Source organism: Tyto alba, unplaced genomic scaffold (genome assembly GCF_018691265.1).
Source record: "Tyto alba isolate M040663 unplaced genomic scaffold, T.alba_DEE_v4.0 Super-Scaffold_6, whole genome shotgun sequence".
Lineage (NCBI taxonomy): Eukaryota > Metazoa > Chordata > Aves > Strigiformes > Tytonidae > Tyto > Tyto alba.
Window position 1 is genome coordinate 6191254 of NW_024881327.1, and position 17721 is coordinate 6208974.

General features: G+C 36.8%; 1 protein-coding gene across 6 annotated transcripts in view; it reads right to left on the reverse strand.

The window, feature by feature from the left end:
* The window catches only part of RAPGEF2 (Rap guanine nucleotide exchange factor 2), a 193166-nt gene that overhangs the window by 86344 nt on the left and 89101 nt on the right, over positions 1 to 17721 (reverse strand). For 3 of the 6 annotated variants that reach the window (XM_042807802.1, XM_042807804.1, XM_042807801.1), the window contains exons 5-7: positions 5916 to 5991; positions 3073 to 3240; positions 364 to 381 (exon numbers count right to left, since the gene is read on the reverse strand). In XM_042807802.1, the coding sequence (XP_042663736.1) occupies positions 364 to 381; positions 3073 to 3240; positions 5916 to 5991 (262 nt within the window). The remainder of the gene's footprint in view (positions 1 to 363; positions 382 to 3072; positions 3241 to 5915; positions 5992 to 17721) is intronic. The other 3 variants (XM_033000208.2, XM_042807805.1, XM_042807803.1) reach the window with 1 other exon arrangement.

Genomic DNA, 17721 nt, shown 5'->3' on the forward strand with positions numbered 1-17721 from the left:
GGGGGCTATTTTTAAAATCAAAACCAAAGATTAAGTCCTCCATGTCATGGAAGAGGTACTTGAGTAGAGTGTCTGTCAAACACTAAATATTTTACATATACCCTTTGCTTATTGTTCTCCATTTTCTCTAAATCACAGGATGTCAAAGCAAGGAAGAAAGGTCAGTCAAGCCGAGCAAGAGACCTTGTGCCGTCACCAAATGCCACATTTACATTAGTATTTCTATATCCTACTGAGATTTTTCAAGTATCAGAGCAAAGGCTAGGAGGCAATTTTAGTCATAACATTGCATCAGTATTATGATATCACACTGCAAACTCACAAGTAAATTGTTAGTGGACCATACACAGTAAGTTACAATACCTGAGGTTTAGTGCATTCCTGTGAGCCAAAATGAAATGAATGCCATAAAGGAGGAAAGGAAAAGATGAACATTATCAGACATGCCATAGTACATTCCACCACTATGAAGATAATGTTAAAATTATGTTAATGAGGGTCCACCATCCCCTAAAAGTTGACTCTATTGCAGAAAGCCATGCTACAACTGAGAGCACTGCATTTAATTTTTAATTCTGGAAAAGCACAGCCATGCATCTCCATTTAAGTGCTATGTTTCACTCTACATTTTCACAAAGATACAGAAAAGTTTCTTCAGAAAATACTGTTTAAACTTTCTGAAGAAAAGCATTCAGAGACTACCACAAATAAAGCATTAATAATTTAACAACAACAACAAAATCATTCTACACGGTAACCACAGATTTAGGGTGAAATAAAATATAAGAAAATTACAAATTCTGTGAAGATTTTGAGGATGCTATCAAAGCAGCTTTATTGTTTTGACTCTCATGCACCTAACACCTAAACCAGAACACATCCACAAGGAAGAGCAAGCTTGAAAACAAATGCATCACATTAATCCTTTTTCAGTTTGACTTTAACACATTATTTACTGCAATATCTGAACATCTGCATGGGTTTTTTAATGCTTCTTTGTTTTATCCAACATTAAAAAGTAGAACCGAAGATGAGACCCTGACAGATGCTGACCAAAGAAAGAACTGATGGGCAACAAGCCCACAAGATACATGCTATAAGATGCTTTGAATTTCTATGTGTTTCAAAAAAACTGCTTTCTTCAGTTAATTTTTCAAGAAATAAAGACTAAAAAAATGAGGTCAAGGGACACAAAATACAGAGAAAAGACAATGTAGCCTTTAACATGTATGGTCAAAGCAATAGACATAATATTGCTAGTAGAAGTGAATGAGAGAACAACATACACAAGATCACCAAATACTGTAAAAACAGGAGGGAATGGGTCAGCACGGAGAGTCTTGACTACACTGTAAAACTCATTTGAGCTTATTTGACTCTAACTGCTTTGGAAAAAAATAAAAAAATAATTTAAAAAAAAAATCAGTCATACGCATCATATTACACTTTTTAAACTAACATTTGACTGTAGTGATTGCAGATTTTACAGTTTATTTGGCAATCTCTTCCAACTCAGTATGAAATTTCACTTCCAATGAATTTCCCAACACACACAAAATCATTATGAACTTGCACAACAGAATGGCACACAATGGGCTTTTGCTCTTAGTATCAGTTAAGCTTACAAAAACTCATCAGGCATACCTAAATTGAAATTTATACAACAGGCAAAGACCTATGAATGCAAATGGCACTGTGTGTAATCTAAATATTGCCCTTCTACCATTAGATAAAAATCTCACTGGAACTGTTTGCTATGCACAATGTACACACTTCAATAATATGAACAAAAGTAATTCTTCCTGTAATTCCTACAGGGTACAACACGACATATTTATTTTTTAAAAAAACAGACCAGTAAAACGCTTTGTCTTCAAACCAAGTGAACTGGCTCAATCTGTATTAGATTTAGAGGCAATTAAAACTGCACTGAAAATTAAACCATTAAAAGCTGTTGTATAAACAAAAACAAATTGTTGGCATAACATGTAATTATTCAACTCATGAGAAAAAGTCTGTATAATTAGCAGATGTAATCAAACATCTACACACTTACAGACACACGTTGAATATACAGGGGACTGGCAAACAAGTCAAGGATAAAGGAAAAATGGAAAAAGCCTACAACTGCATTGGATCAAAGATAGTATTCTAAAAACAGCAAAGCTATAATCCTGCAAATTTATACGCATGTGGCTTACATTGTGCAAAATTCAGCTCAGTGAACTCAATGAGATTAAATATGCACAACGTTATTTATGCCCATGCCTTTATGGTTCTACCTGATTTGAGGTCTTAAACAAATAAATGAGAGACAAACAGCTTTTCCAGTATTCTGAGTACAGTTGAAATCAACACCAAACAAACATATTAATCTAAGAGAGCTTTTCTCAATTTAAAAGCCATATAAAGTAGGATAAGTTTTAATCATTAATTTATTTCCATCTCAACAGAAAACCTGGAAACCTTCAACATGTAAGATTACCCCCAAAAAGAAGAAAAGTAATATGACAAAATGATCTCCTTGATGATGGGCAGACTATGTAACTCACTGAAACCCAAGTATAAAGGGCTCTTGAGGAAGAAACCAGTAAAGCTTAATTTGACATTTAAATTCTGGATACCGAAAAGAAACGACAGATTTAGTCCAAGAATTTGGCCTACTGCAATGCAGCACAGTTCTTCTCAGGCAACAACTGTTATCATAGACACAAGTAAGTGCTTCACTAACTGCCTTTTTAACACTGTACACTAAACTTTTTGTGCTGTAACTTAATATCAAAAGGAAATGAGAACATAGTTTCTTTCACAATTTCAAATAATGACTGGAACATTAAGAAATAATACATGACATTGACGGTCATGAAAAACTTATTTCCGACTCTCAACTAAGATGCAAGCTGCGCACATGTTCACGTACCAATGGAGCCAAATTCACACATTTCAAGGGGAAACCTCCCTGCAGAAGCACACTTCCTTAAAGACACCAGCAAATTTAGCCATTTTGATTGTTTTATTTTCAGTAATTTTCCTGTTTATGTTTTTTGTGAATCATAAATACAGACAGCTTACCGTATGGTAGCCTCTAGGTAGAGGTGGCTTCCCCACAGGATAAGGGTCAACAGTATCAATAATTGTTTGTCGCTCCCCCTTCTGGTTGATTTTCCTAAATCTTCGTCGAGATTGCCTATGAGAAGCTTGACGCTGAAAATATTCCTCATTTTCATCCATGTAATCAACCTACAATAGATGCAAGAGAGTCACATTTCCCACAAGAAATAAAAATGTTTATTCTTGATAGAAACACAACAAATCCTGTTTTCCAAAAACCAGCAGTTAGCCTTGAACTTCCTGCATTTTCATCACTAAGAGTAAAGCCACTAGTTTAAAAAAAAAAAAAAAGAAATCAACATTTGTATGAACAGCATCACTGAATATGTCTACTTTTCAATAATGACAGAACAAAGTCTCCCTTCCACCCCCCTTCCTACTTTTGCACTAATACAAACATTTTATTACTCAATACATTACAAAAATAACTGGTATGAGAGAGCACTTGGTAGTTTTCCTACTGACCTCTGTCACTTGGTATCTCCCCTAACCTATGGCAAAGGCTTCGCTCTTCAATAGGCAGCATTGGTTTTATTATTTACTTCAAATATCTTGAGGTCATAAAAGAAGGTTTTCTAATAAACAGGATTTACATAAATTGAGACACTTCAAAACAACAGCAGAAAGAATTAAAAAATACCTATTAGGTATATCCTAATACAAAATTAGTCTTCTCAGTTTCAGAGTCTTCAAATAGTCCTAAATTACGGCACTACAGTGTACTGCAATGAAAATATCTGAGCCAGGAATTCTGGGTTTCCTGAAAGAGATCAGTCTTTTTACAGTAATTTGGCTGAAAATCAACATCTCCCCTATGTTTACCCTACTAATAGAAACCTAACTAACAGGGAAATAAGGAAAAAAACTGTCAGCATTGGCTATATATGGGTAGTCAGTTAACTCCTGCTTCTATTCAGTTCCACTCAGCTGGGACAACCAGTATTTCTGAAGATGTAGAGAAGAGCTTACGAGGCACCTTAAAGGTTCCTCCACATTTTTCAACAAGGAAAAGAAACAGTAGACAAAACACTCCTAAGAATTTGCAGCATATCTGCATCAAAAGTGTCAGATACTAGTCAGCTCACGTCACCGAGTATAACTTACCCCCTCACTACTTCACACCTGACACAGCCACACGCACACCCTACACCTCTCCCTCTTCTCCCCGCAGACTGACCCCATCCAGCCCCGAGACTGAAAGTTACTGTGCCCAGCAAACTCTGGGGATGGGATCCTTCCTATTCAAGGTACAATTATTCCTTTCAAAGGCTGGATTGAAGTGTTGAATTTCAGCTTTCCCCAAACTCTAGTGGTCAGGTTTTGTGGACTAAGACAATGCATGTGGGAGGACCTGCCTCTACCCCAACATTATCTTATTCAGTCATCTCCTTTCCCCATGCCTACCTTTGTATCGCTCTTCCTTACAACTTACCAAGCCATGCACAAGAGACAGACAGGCAGACATCCACACAGCTACCACCAACTAAGTTGTATACTTCTAAAGAACAAATCTGGGACGATAAACTCTTTCCCAAACTTGTGATCAGATATGAGTTATGCAAACTGGACAAACAAATCAGGAAGCCAATACAGGGGCAAATAGGGAGGCGTAACAGGCAGCCGTTGAGGAGCTCCTCCTTCACAAAACAGCATCACAGAAAGCTTTAGTCAGGGATAGCAAAAAACAATTGGCATTTCTCGCATATGTCTTCTGTCTCCTACTGTATAGTATCAGCTTTGGAAGATGATTTTCTTAATTATAATCGGAAGAGTGAGATATATCAACAAACTTCTGACAGAATAAGTACCATTACTTAATCATCTTTATCTGTTTACAGTGAAATCACGAAGATCTTAAAACCTACAAAAGCATGCCTGCACTTGTGTGAAGGTAAGTTAAAAAGCTACTTTTTTTACTAATCAACTTTAAACAAGTAATGTAATCTCTTCTACAAGCCTAAAGCTGTAACACAATTTCCTGAGCTTCTGCGAGTTTTATAGAAACTGTCACTTTTTAGGAAAAACATGTTTAGTGTCATAGCCTGTATTGGAAGTATCATCTAAATATGGCTTAGATAATTGTCATGCTTGTAATATGAACTGATTGCTTGCTATCTCAACAAAACAAACAAACAAAACAACAAAAAAAACACACAAGCATTTAGCCCATTGACTGTACATCTGTTCAGATGATGCACTCTGAGGTGGCAACTAAAAACTTTAGAGCCTGTGAACCCTCGGAGATGATGCTGTTCTGCCACTAGACTACAGCAGATACTGCTAACAAAATAACTCTAATCCAGAAAAGTAGTTTTTTAAAAGACCTTTAAAATGTTCAAAGTGCTTCTTAAAACCTGACAGCTGAGAATAAGCTTAATTCAATCAAAGATTAATTACTTAAAAGCTAACCTGAGATTAATACTTTAAAGCATCTATGCGTAACTATAATAAAGCACCTTTAAAAAAAAAAAAAAAAAAACAAAACACACACAAACAAACAAACAAAAAAAAACACAACAAAAAACAAACCACACCACAAACTGTTCCACTATTCTGCTAGCACAATAAAACTTTCGTTTTACAAGAAATCTGGAAAAGTAAATGTAACAGCAATATAAAAGGTGCCTTTATCATTCAACCAGTGCAAGTATGCATGCAAAACACAGCAAGAAAGTTATATATGACATCTTAGATTTATAAAAATACCATGAGCAAAACAGAAAACTCTGAGTTTTATTGCAAGTTGGAATGTTACCAAAGCTGGTCTGTAAAATTTGAAAGCAACTGAAGGAAAATCTTCTTACCACAATCATTTCAGATGGCTCTAAAACAATGCATTCACAGCCACGCCTGAAGCTTCCTGCAGAACGCTTGCCAAAACTGCAGAACAAAAACACTTCAATCAGAACAAAAATCAGAGCTATAACACACAAACCAAAAGCATATTTACATCTTCTCCAGATATTGTAAAGCATAGAAAAAAAAAAAAAAGAACATACCTCTGCACAATACAAGTTCATGCATATGTCTTTTGACATGTAACTGATACCCAAGGACACCAAGAGTGGTGTATTTTGTATTTACATAGTTTACCAAGAGTATTTGCTAAATAATTCTATTAACACTAAAACAAGCGTCAATCAAGTGCTGTCTACTGAAGATGCATGGTGATTCTGAACTACATTACAGACTTTGATCTAGTATCTTCTGACATTACAGTATTAAGTTACCAAAGCTATCTGCATTTCTATAAAGAAAGCTAACTAGCATACCAAGAAAAGAATGAAAAGGCTGATCAACTTCGCTTAGCTCCTTTTTACTGAAAATAAATTAATAAAATAAGGATGCTGAACATGAGAACATTCCCAAATTGAATAGAGGAGGATAAAAGGTTGTTCTGCCTTTCAAGACACATTCCCACATTAGCACAATAATTAACCATTATACTATTTTGCTTTCTGTAAGATAAAATAGAAAGCTATTTTAGTTTCAGTTTCTCAAGTGCTCTGCCTGTACTAACTGAACTCATGTGCCTGCAGGCTTAACTGCAAAGAATCCTCGAAATGCAGTGGTGAAGGTGGAGTGCAGAGAACCAGTACATAATTCAGTGAAATACTAGAAGGTTATGGTTAGATCCTTAATCATATGCCATCAGGGTGGAAGAAAAGACAATCAGCTAAAGTTTGTTTCTGGGGTGTGTGCTTCCCTCTCCGAGTAGATCATTTTTAAGCCTGCCAGGTTAACGCCAGACCTTTCCCATCGCAGAGAGGAAGGCAGGACAGATGACAAAATGCCTGGAACTTCAGCACCCCCCTTGTAACCTGCTGTAACAAACCTGCCTTAGAATTTGCCAAGAGCCAATGTAACTAACTATTTAGCTTTTCCCTTCAACCCATGCAACAGGCATAGGAAACCTTCCTATCTGAAGCTCACGAGGAAACAGCTGTTAAATGAGCTTATGAAAGACAAACCAGACGCAATAAAATTGTAAAATCTAAATTTTAACCAATCCTGTAATGCAGCCACAGTGACACAGTTACGGTACAAAGTTTGTGAAAAGTAACTTTTTAAAGCTTTATTTTACGACTAGCAAACTGAACTTCATCTACTATTTAGAACAATACATCTAGCCAGTTTATATCTATTCCCCTGTCCTCCCTGGTGATTAGTAGAGAAATGAACAATTTAACTGGCTACCCCAAAGGCTAATCTCTTGACAACCGCACGTTTATAGCTCAAAAAGAAGGCACTCAGATATTGAAAAGAAATGCCAGCTGTGCTTATTCATCAATATAATAATCACATTTAATGGTACATGGGACTTCTACAATAGAAAAAATTTTCCAGAATACTAAGCCTCTTGAAAAGAAACATTCAACAAAGAAGACTCTCAACAAAATGCATGTTTTCGTAGAGACAAACGCATGCTTCCTCCTATAGTCCAGCAACAAAACACAGGGTGCTTTACTCTACAATGCTATCCTGAATTTTATACTGTTTCAACTACTCAAGATAGCAGAAAATGAAGTCATTATCTTGATTCATTAGACTGCTGCAAAAATGACAGACTTATTTTCTTGGTCATTAACCTGATCCATACACACAGTTTTTCCTTAAAAAAAAGGAAAGGAGGGAGAGAAAGTAAATCAACTAATTGATTGAAAAACAAGAATGCAAAAATGTTAAGAATTCAACTTATTTGATATACTAATTGACAGCAAACACAGAAATATTCTCTTTCCTCTTGTAGATCCTTGTCCCCGTTCTTTGTAAGCACTGATTTTGGTCTAAAATACACTATTGCTGTATTTTTTGCCAGCCCATTTTCTAGCACCACAGCAATCACTAATTGTAACAGAAAACGCATATATACTTTTCCACTCCACCATTTCTTCTTCCTCTGCTGCTGTCTGTAAGTATCAACTTGAAATTTCTGCCTGTTGCTAATCACTGCTGACATCCAAAAGTTTCAAGCTTTAGCAAACACAGTAAAAAGAAAAAGCTGTTATTTGGATGTGTTTTTCTATTCTTGAATAACTTGTTTGGATTTTACCCTTCAGCACAAGGGAATGGGTAATCAACACATTAAGACAGAAGGCATGCATTGAATTACTATAAAGAAAATTCCTGATTTCTGTTCCCAGTAACACATTGGTTCTCACAGCAAATAATCGCGTCATTGCTGTACCGCTCAAATTTCTATGACAGCACGAAATTTATCAGAGCAGACAGAGCATCACATACATAGATTATCTTTGACCAAAGATCACAAGGTACTTCAGGCTGCAAACAAACTCTGTAATCTTTGTGAAGTATTGTAGGCAAGAAGACAAGTAAATCAAGGCAGAAGAAAAAGTTAAATGACCTTTCAGGTGTTGCAAGTTCTCTTCTCAGAGATGCCATGCCAGCTAAACCTCCTGACTTCCAACCTGCTGCTGAAAATTCATCATCAGTGAGGAATGCATGTAACCAGTGAAAATTAGGGAACTCTCTTGTGACTCTCCACTACGTCTGGACACTTTAGAAGTGTCCAACTCTGACTGTGGTAATACATCCATCACAGTATTGCATGCTGCCTGTTGCAGAATCACACTTCGATACTACGCACAGTCACACAAATATCTGTTGACAGGCAACTTTGAGAAACAGCTTGCGTCTTAGGGCATCGCTAATCCCACTGTTTCAGTTCGGAAGACTGATATCAAAGTCGGTAAGTTTTATCAGAATTAATTTGTCAGAGCTTCACACAAGAGCAGAAAGCAAAGACCAACAAAAAAGGACTTCAGCGACACTCTTCTCTACCCAAAATCCCTGGCTGCAGTACCCAGTCACTAGGCAGAGGAAGACATCAAACAAAACTCGTTTTCAATTAAATCGAGTATCTAAAACATGAGTAAACAGTAAAAAGAAACAAATACCCAACACAATATGCAGTCTGTTTACCGAGCATATCAAAAAGCCCAAGCCGTAAAGCCTTTTATAAAATAACAAGAGAAGAACTTCATAGAAGGGATCACAAGCTGGCATGAGAGCTGGCTTGAGGAATGCTAGGTATCGCACAGGAACAGTAGCGGCAAATAAAGTCTCAGTGGAAGGGCTGACAGATTATCTTCATAACACCAGCTCTATTTCAGTAACTTTCGCTAGACACTGTTCTTTCCAAATTCTGATGCCATACTTCTCATAGAAAGGGAGTTAGCCTACTCAGATTTATCACAAAATACAGTCTACATGAGCACTGGCTAAAGTAAGATGTAGAGAGCCTTTATAAGCAGGTTTCAATGGACCAGGGATTTGGCAAAAATGTATTCCTTTCCCTACTGTAGTGTGAAATAAGTCTGTGAATATACGACTTCACTAATGGAGCTTAAGGTTAAATCACATTTTGGTTTTTAAAATGTAGTAGAGAATTTTACATAATATACACTTCACATTTGGTTGTATCATATCATTCCTTAATAATTTCCATCAAAACTGTCTTAATACATGTAGACAAAATCTCCTCTCCCTACCTAAGCCATATTAATTTCAACTCCTAAAAACAGCTCATTTCCAACTATTAAGTTAGTGACACAACTGAGAGAATCCCAGTTTTGCAACTATTTTCTTTCCATCAGTGATCTGCATGAGAGAATTTCACCAAAGGAAGCTAAGGCAGCTTAAAGTTACACCTTTGAGATGGTGGCTGTCAACATGGGATGTAGAGGTCATACCTGTAATTCAGATAGCCAGCAGGCTGCCTGGTTAGAATATTGCTGCCTCACCTAAGCTCCCCAAAGAACCTTGTTTTGCAGCAGCTTTTCCAACAGTTTTTTCCCTTCCTACCACACAAGCTCTGACATGAGGCTCCCTGAGTATTAAACTTCACAGATGCTCTCCTCAATACCTGTCCTAAGGGCAATTTCACTTCTGGAGTCCTTTTCTGTCACAGTTACTTTTATTCCCCATAAAGCTACTGAATGCATGATGTGAATATAAATCTACTTAAAAAAAAAAAAACTTAAAGATACACAAAACAATTTTATTTGCAGGAACCTACAGTAGCAATTTTGAAAGCGGATGATTAAAAAAAAAAAAAAATCAACTCTTAGAAGGTTAGATAGGCTCCCCAAGCAACTGCTCCCTAACTATACTATTCCTTGAAGCAACTGACAAAAGTCTAATTTCCCACTTGACTATTCAAAAGCATTATTTCCAAATAAATTCCAAATAAACCCCTTTGCTCCCCGTGTGTATTAAAAGCAGGTATTTTAATCCATACAAGTAATTTACAACTTAATTTCCATTCTAATGCATTCAAAAATTGAGCTTACACTGACTGTGGATGACAGTTCCCTTCTCTGTAAGCATACCTTACTACATACGTATCTCATAACTCATTGAAACATACAGAGTTGGCTAAAGGGCAGATGTATTACGGGTTACAACACACTAGTTAAAACTTGTTTTCTATTAAGTGAAAGTCAAGGTCTTCCATGCTTCCCAAGTTTATGCTTTCAGTTTTCATTTAAAAAAACCTTTACAATTATAAAACTACAATTAGTGCCAATACGTCAGTGGCTAACAAACAGCAAAATGAGAAACATTTAAGACTGCTGTCTGCATTTATTCTCCTTCAATTTTATTAGATTTACTAATAAAACAAAACAACTAAGTACCTCAATTATTTGAAACACCTAAAGCTACAATCAACATATTAATTTTTATAACACTTACGCATAGAGACAGCCAAAAAGTTCCAGGTATTGAGGATGACTTGTTCTATGCTTTCTACTATCATCACGACACTGGAGGACAATGCAGCCTTCTCCAGACGTGACCCATCCATTTCCCCAGGTCCCCAGACACACTTGTATACCCAGATGCTCTTTTCCAAGCTCGCAGGAGAGGCGGCAGCTACTGAAGAGGGAACATTTCCCTATCAGCATCCAGCCCTGTCCCCTCGCCCTGGGCCTCCACATTCCTGTTTTCATGTCAGCCCAGCTCCCCCATGGAAAGTTATTTCTCAGCACTGGAATGTAAACGCATTCATCACAAGTGATGCAGAATCTGAAGAAAACTCCACTGACCATGAACACCAAGAAAATGTTTTTCAGTGAGAAACCCTTTTCTTCCTTCCTCTTAAAGAGCGAAGATTGCTCACAGAAAACCCAATTTCACTAGTGACAGCTATTTTTCAAAAACGAAATACAGAAATTTAGGTTTTCCCCTATAATGTAATCTTAACCTTTATTTCTTTTGATATTCACCACCTTGCATTAGCTTAAAGTAATCATTAATTCTCATAAGAATTACAAGTGCTAGTAAAACTGCGTATCAGTCTCACAAAGAAAGCTCCACGAAGTATGGTCATCTATATGGTGTATGTTCTTCAGCACATTAAGTGCAAAATACTGTTATAGTTTTATGTATTTGTAAATGCAATATTTGGAAAGAAGCTGCTGGTTTACAATAAGAAGTCTGTTTAATTGGCATTTCCTCTAAGAAGCATATTCCATTTAGACATGTTCTAATGCAAGGAAAAACACAAGTAATACATTTGTTGTTTCTCAAGTTGTTAGAATTTTCTATGGTACGTTTACACAGAAATGAATTCCATATAAGTTTTGTTTTCTTAAAAAAAAAAAAAACACCACAAAACAAACAACTAAACCCATAAAACTACAGTATAGTAAACCTAATATTCAAAACTTTCTTTGTTTCTGAAGTTTTCCACAATGATATACAATGGGCCTAAGATCGCTGCTGTGCAGTATCTGCCAGTGCAGGACATCTCAATATACCCGGAGATCAATGTAAAAATTTTCCCTCCCCTTGCAACCAATCCTTTCCTCTTCGAGACTGTACCTGAGTAAATCTGTAAGCACAAGGCTACACATAGTTGAGTTCAGTTTCTGAAGCTCTTAACAGATTCATAATAAAAACAGAACTGAAGTTACATAAACACAATACTTCCAAACTCTTTTTGTGAAAATTACAGTGCTTCAGCTGACATCTACGTTTAGGATACTCACAGAAAACTACCAAAATGAAGTACAGATATTGCATTAAGCATACTGAGAATTTGAAGCTACGTAAGCCAGAGTCTTCATCTGACTTCAGGTAACACCCTCCCTGCAAATGCTATTACTGCCATCCCTATTCACATTTAAGTGCCCTCTACTGCATTTCCCATCTTCCCTCTACCCTCCACTCCTCAAACTCAGAGCACAGAGGAGCCACCACTCCTCTGGATGGATAATTTGCTGCACGTGCTGCCGACTGACGCTGCTTCCTCATACCAGCACCATGACCTCAGCCACAACCCGCAGCTGCTTTCCATCACTGCATCCATTATTCTCTGATGATACAGAAGCAAACACGAGCAGAACGTCTGGTCTCTGACAAATTCCAAAGTCAGATCCTGATGTAATAATCAAGAATACGTTTAACTTACAACTATGCCAAAAGATGTTAAGATTTAGTTCTAAGGCAAACCAGTCACACTGAAATGAAATATTATATAGCAGTATTTAATAGCCGTCTAGATGGAGAAAGAAAAAAAAAAAAAAAAGGTGGGGGTGGGGGGGGTGGGGACAGGGACACACAGGCCATTTTCTATCTGCCACTTCAGGAGATAGTGAGGGATTCAGTCAAGTTCCTCCTCCTGTATCTTTTTTTTATTAAAAAATACCATATTTCATTTCAGTACATCCAGATTAGAATTAAAAACATCAGTCCCTCTTGAGGGCTTACTCTAACCAATCTGAGTTTAGCAGGGTTTCACATGAATGTGCTGTGAAACCCCAACTGTTCCTCCATCCAATTCGTCCTTGCCAGGGATTAAAAAAAAAAAAAAAAAAAAAAAAACGTTACAATTTAGAAGTGCATATACATGCACAAGCTATCCCTAGGGGAACGCCTAAGTGTTCTGATGAAAACTACATTTGGCGTGGCCATTTTTTGACCCCTCAGAAAAAAAAAAAAGACAGAGCCCTTCATGCATGCAGAGCGGCTCTAACATGAGCAGCCCTCCGCTGGGCAGGATGCAAGGAGGGACGGTGGCAGTGGGTTTCCTCACCCTCCAAGCTGCACGCCGGCGACTATGAATGCAAGAGCCTGTCAGTTAAAACACAAAGGATCCTTATCAGATCATTTGATCTTCTGTATAATATAGACTGTCTTCTCCAATTCTCATTTGAATTAGTGCCTGGCTTTTAGAGAGAGTGAAGACCAAGCTGCTTTTGACTTGTGTCATATATTATTTTTTTAATTAAGATGTGGCAGACTTCTGCATTTTTACCAAAATAATCCACTGATTCACTGTTTTTTCTTTTAACTTATTTAATTCTCACAATGTTATTATATTTATAGCTTTTTTTTTTTTTTTTTTTTTCAGTAAGAGCAAGCAGCTGCTTTACAGAAGTGCTTTTCAGTTGAAAGGAAAATTGAGATGCTGGCAACTGGAATATGAGTTGAAGAGGCATTTGCAGACCTGTCACTGTTTGCAAATCCCGGAGACATGAGCTCACTACATACCATGGATAAGGATGATTAGACTTATCCAGTGTCATATGATAGCTTAGATGTTTACAGTCTCAGATACAACAGCTCATGTGTCAGAGAAGGGACTCACTTGCAACATCACAGATAAGTACACACCACTTAATAATACTGGGGGGGGGGGGGGGGAATGACACACCGTTTCACAACGGGATTTTAAAAAACCCAACCATTCTCAAACCACCCTGCAGCTCCTTGCTTGGCCTGGGACCCACGCCACCCACTGCTGTGGGGTAGGAGGAATCACCGTGCCCAGAGCGACAACCCCGATGCTGCAGCAGCGGGGTGTGAAGGCGGGAAGAACCCAAGCAAGGCAGACAGAGATTTTGCCTGGTGGCTAACCAGCCCGTGCGAAGGATGCTAAAATTATAGGATAAGCATGTTTATGGTATATTAATGCTTTAAATAAGTCCCGCTAAAAATGTGTGAAAGTTGATTTCAACTCCAACTGGAAGTTTTAGTAAACTACTTCAGTATTTTGAACACGTTTAGTTAGCATCCTTAGTGACAGACTATAGTACTTTATCTATGTTATAGTCATAGGGATTTCTTTATTTCTTATGCAAATACAACCCAGATCAGAGGTTGCATTAATCTGGTAATTTATAGCTGACTACTGAAAGGACTTCAAAGGAAGTTCCTAAAAACCCACAGTGAATCATCTGAAATTAGCTAGACTCTGGAGGTTTGCTTCCAAAGTCCCTTCAGTCAACCCTTGAAACATACTTTATGATCATCACAGTTTTTTAGGGCAGACTACTGTTTTAAAAAGTGTGGTTAATTTTCAAATTTTATGTAGTTACAAGACTGAGTACAGTAGTGAGTTTGACTAGTTTATGTAAAAGAAAAAAATTCAAAAAAGTTTCAAATTTGTTGCTTTTCATGTTAGCTTTTTATAATGTTACCTTTAAACTACAGTTAAACTGAAAAACGGTTAAAAACCCAATCTGAAAAAGGGCTGTAAAGAATAACAAATTGTTTTATAGTTTTACATCAAATGAGGGTAGGTGCTTATGGCCTTTATAGCAGCAGGTGATCCTGAATACTTTTCAGACTAGAATACCACTTACAGCTCTCCATGACCCTTTCATATACAATAAACAAGAGAAATGTGTTTATTAAATTTTCCTGTGAAATTCAAGATCTGTATTTATAAACTATATTCTCAAATATATAAATAAAACTGGAACCTAGTAGTAGTGGCCACAACAAAATTTAACTTGTTGCAGCAGTTCAACTTTGCCACGTCTCTAGTACAGAAAGCTAGAAGGCATGTATCTCATCAGAACAGCTGACAGAAAAGATGTTTATTTAGAAAAAGTTACCCTTATTTTATTTTTAAATTAGACGTTCTCATTTTATCTTGGAAAACTTTCAAAGATGAAAGCTTCTTCCTAACCTACTTTTTCCTACTATTCCTTTTTTTTTTTTAATTATGTAAAAAATGGTTTGAATAAAGACAGCTTTGCTTTTGCTTCATCTTAATGACGTCTGTGTTCCTATGGTGATTTCTGTGACATCACAACATCTACATAATGGTCTCAAGGAATGAGAAGTCGTAGGAAAACATTACCTAAGAGGCAAGACCTTGTCTGAACACAGTTTGACTTATTAACATTCATGAAATTCATTAAAACAGAGGAGTATTTTTCCAACCTCATACAAAGCCTTTAGATGTTAGAACCTAAATGAAGGCTGGTTTTTTACCTTGAAAAATACGTAGTAAGCTTTTTTAAGCCCCCTATAGACTTTCATAATTGAGGTATTAGAAATTATCATCATCTTAAAAAAACTGAATTAAAAAAAAAAAGCTTTACATGTCATCTAGGGTTTTAGTAGTAAAGTAAGACCATACATATTGACATTTTCCACCCCCACTTATATGCCTAACTCATTCAATACAACCAATTCATTCACATAAAGGACTAAACACATGACCTAAATAACTAGTTTCCATAATCTTATTAGTACAATGCAGATGTATTCAAATATCTTTGTAGTAAGTGCCCTATAACTGTAAATAAGCAAACTAAACCAGTGAAGTAATAGTCACAATTTTGTTTTAGCTACTTGGATTATAATTTGAAAATAAATTATCCCTCACTTAATATTTTATACTATCTCTAGTGTCCCTGGATTTATTTTTCAGAAACACTTGAAAACATTAGTGTCACCTGAAAGAAAACTCTCAGACATTTTAAAGTCTTCTACCGTATGGAATAACTTTTTGTTAAAAACACTACTGTAGAAGAGTTCTAATAGCAGAATCATGCTAATAATCAAAACAATACTTTTGATTCCTTCCACCTTTCTATAGTCCTGCAAATACACAAGGAAAAGCCATTACTTCAGCTCAGCCAGATTGTCCTTCACCAAAGTCTACACAAGTTTAGATCATCCGAGTTGCACAGGAGGCAGAACGAAAGGCTCATCCCCACGTATACCCCAAACCTAAATGCAGGGACAGCCAGTCCATAACGTATTTATATTGGACTTCCTTCAAGAGTTCTCTTGGATATTTTGTAAAATAGATATACATCAAAAAAGACTTGGAAGTCTTGCACTTACAAGGGACCTCTTGATTTTTCCATAGATTACACAAATTGTGGTGAGTGTGATCTTCCCCTTCTGTATAGCCTTCTTTTAAATATAGTTGTTCAGCAGTAGTAAATCATCTTCAACTTCAGGATTTAAAATGGACCTCTCTGTCTAGTGAATGTTCCTTCCTAGGCTGTGAAGACTTCACCACCCTGCTGACATATCATCACCTTCTTGCTCTGCAGTGCGCTCCGTCCCCTCTCTGCACGAGTGTACTTCTCCCTCTTTGGTATTCCTGATGCTATTTTTGCACACAGTTAATTTTGTTATTTTGGGGTAAGCAATGGCCAGATAACTTCTCGGTTCATTACACTTACAAAACTTGCCCAGAGACCCTGAGAGCACATAAAACAAACACGGACTACTTCCTTTTGCCTTCAGCAGAAATCTCGTAATGCAGTTTTCTCAAGTAACCGAGGAGCTTTTTTGATGTTTTGCAGGTTTGTACTATAACTCAAAACCTTAAATACTAATAAACTGAATCAGAAGGCACCTTAAATCAGAATGAATAGAATGCAGAACAGGTCATCTCACCAGCTGCAATATCAGTTGCTAAAAAGCAATAGCTTTCTTCTCATAGATATCTTTAATTAGCAAAGTGAGCAGTAGTGAATACTCAGGTACATCAGGTCTCACATTTAACTGTGAAAAATAACCATGTACTTTATTACATAAAGAATTTTCCCCTCCCTAACTTCTCAGAAGGAGCTCTCAATTTTTTCCACATCCCCGTTTGTATGTGAGTAATTTATCATTTCAGATAACAGCTTTTTAATGTTAAAATCAAGCCTGAAATTTTCCGAGGAAGATACCAGTGTAAGTAGGAACTGTTGAAATTAAATTACTATCACATAATTACAGTGTATGGAAAAACAAACTAATTTATTGTAGCAACAGTGGCAGGAAATTCCATCTCAACTTAGCTTACAATTACCATGTGTGAAACAATGAAAGATTTGACAAGAACAAGACAGAAATCTGTAGCTCTAGGAAATACACCTAGAATCTACTACAAAGCTTGCATTTTTGAGGGCTTCTGAAATTGGCTTTTCTCCTACTATGAGCATATCCATTCCTGAAAACCTCCCTCCTTAAGAGGAATCAGAAATATTCAGGCTCATGTCAAAGTTATTCAGGTCATTTGACACTTTCTCCTTCCTTGTTACCTTCTCATCTCCTCATTCCAAACTCAGAAGAAAGCCTTACTACACTAGATTTCTAATCTTGTTTTCAAAAGAAGCTAGCATAAGATCAAGTCCCTCAACATTTTATCAGCTGTGCAAGAAAAAAATTCCAGTAGCGTTATAACTGTTTTGACAGGAACACCACCAGACACTACCCAATCTCATCGTTTAGGAGCTGTATCCTCTTCTATTTCCCAACACCTCCTATACTGGCCACACACTTGGAAGATGACTAATTTCAAACCTCAGTGAAATCCTGAATTACTCGGCAGAATAGGAGACGAGC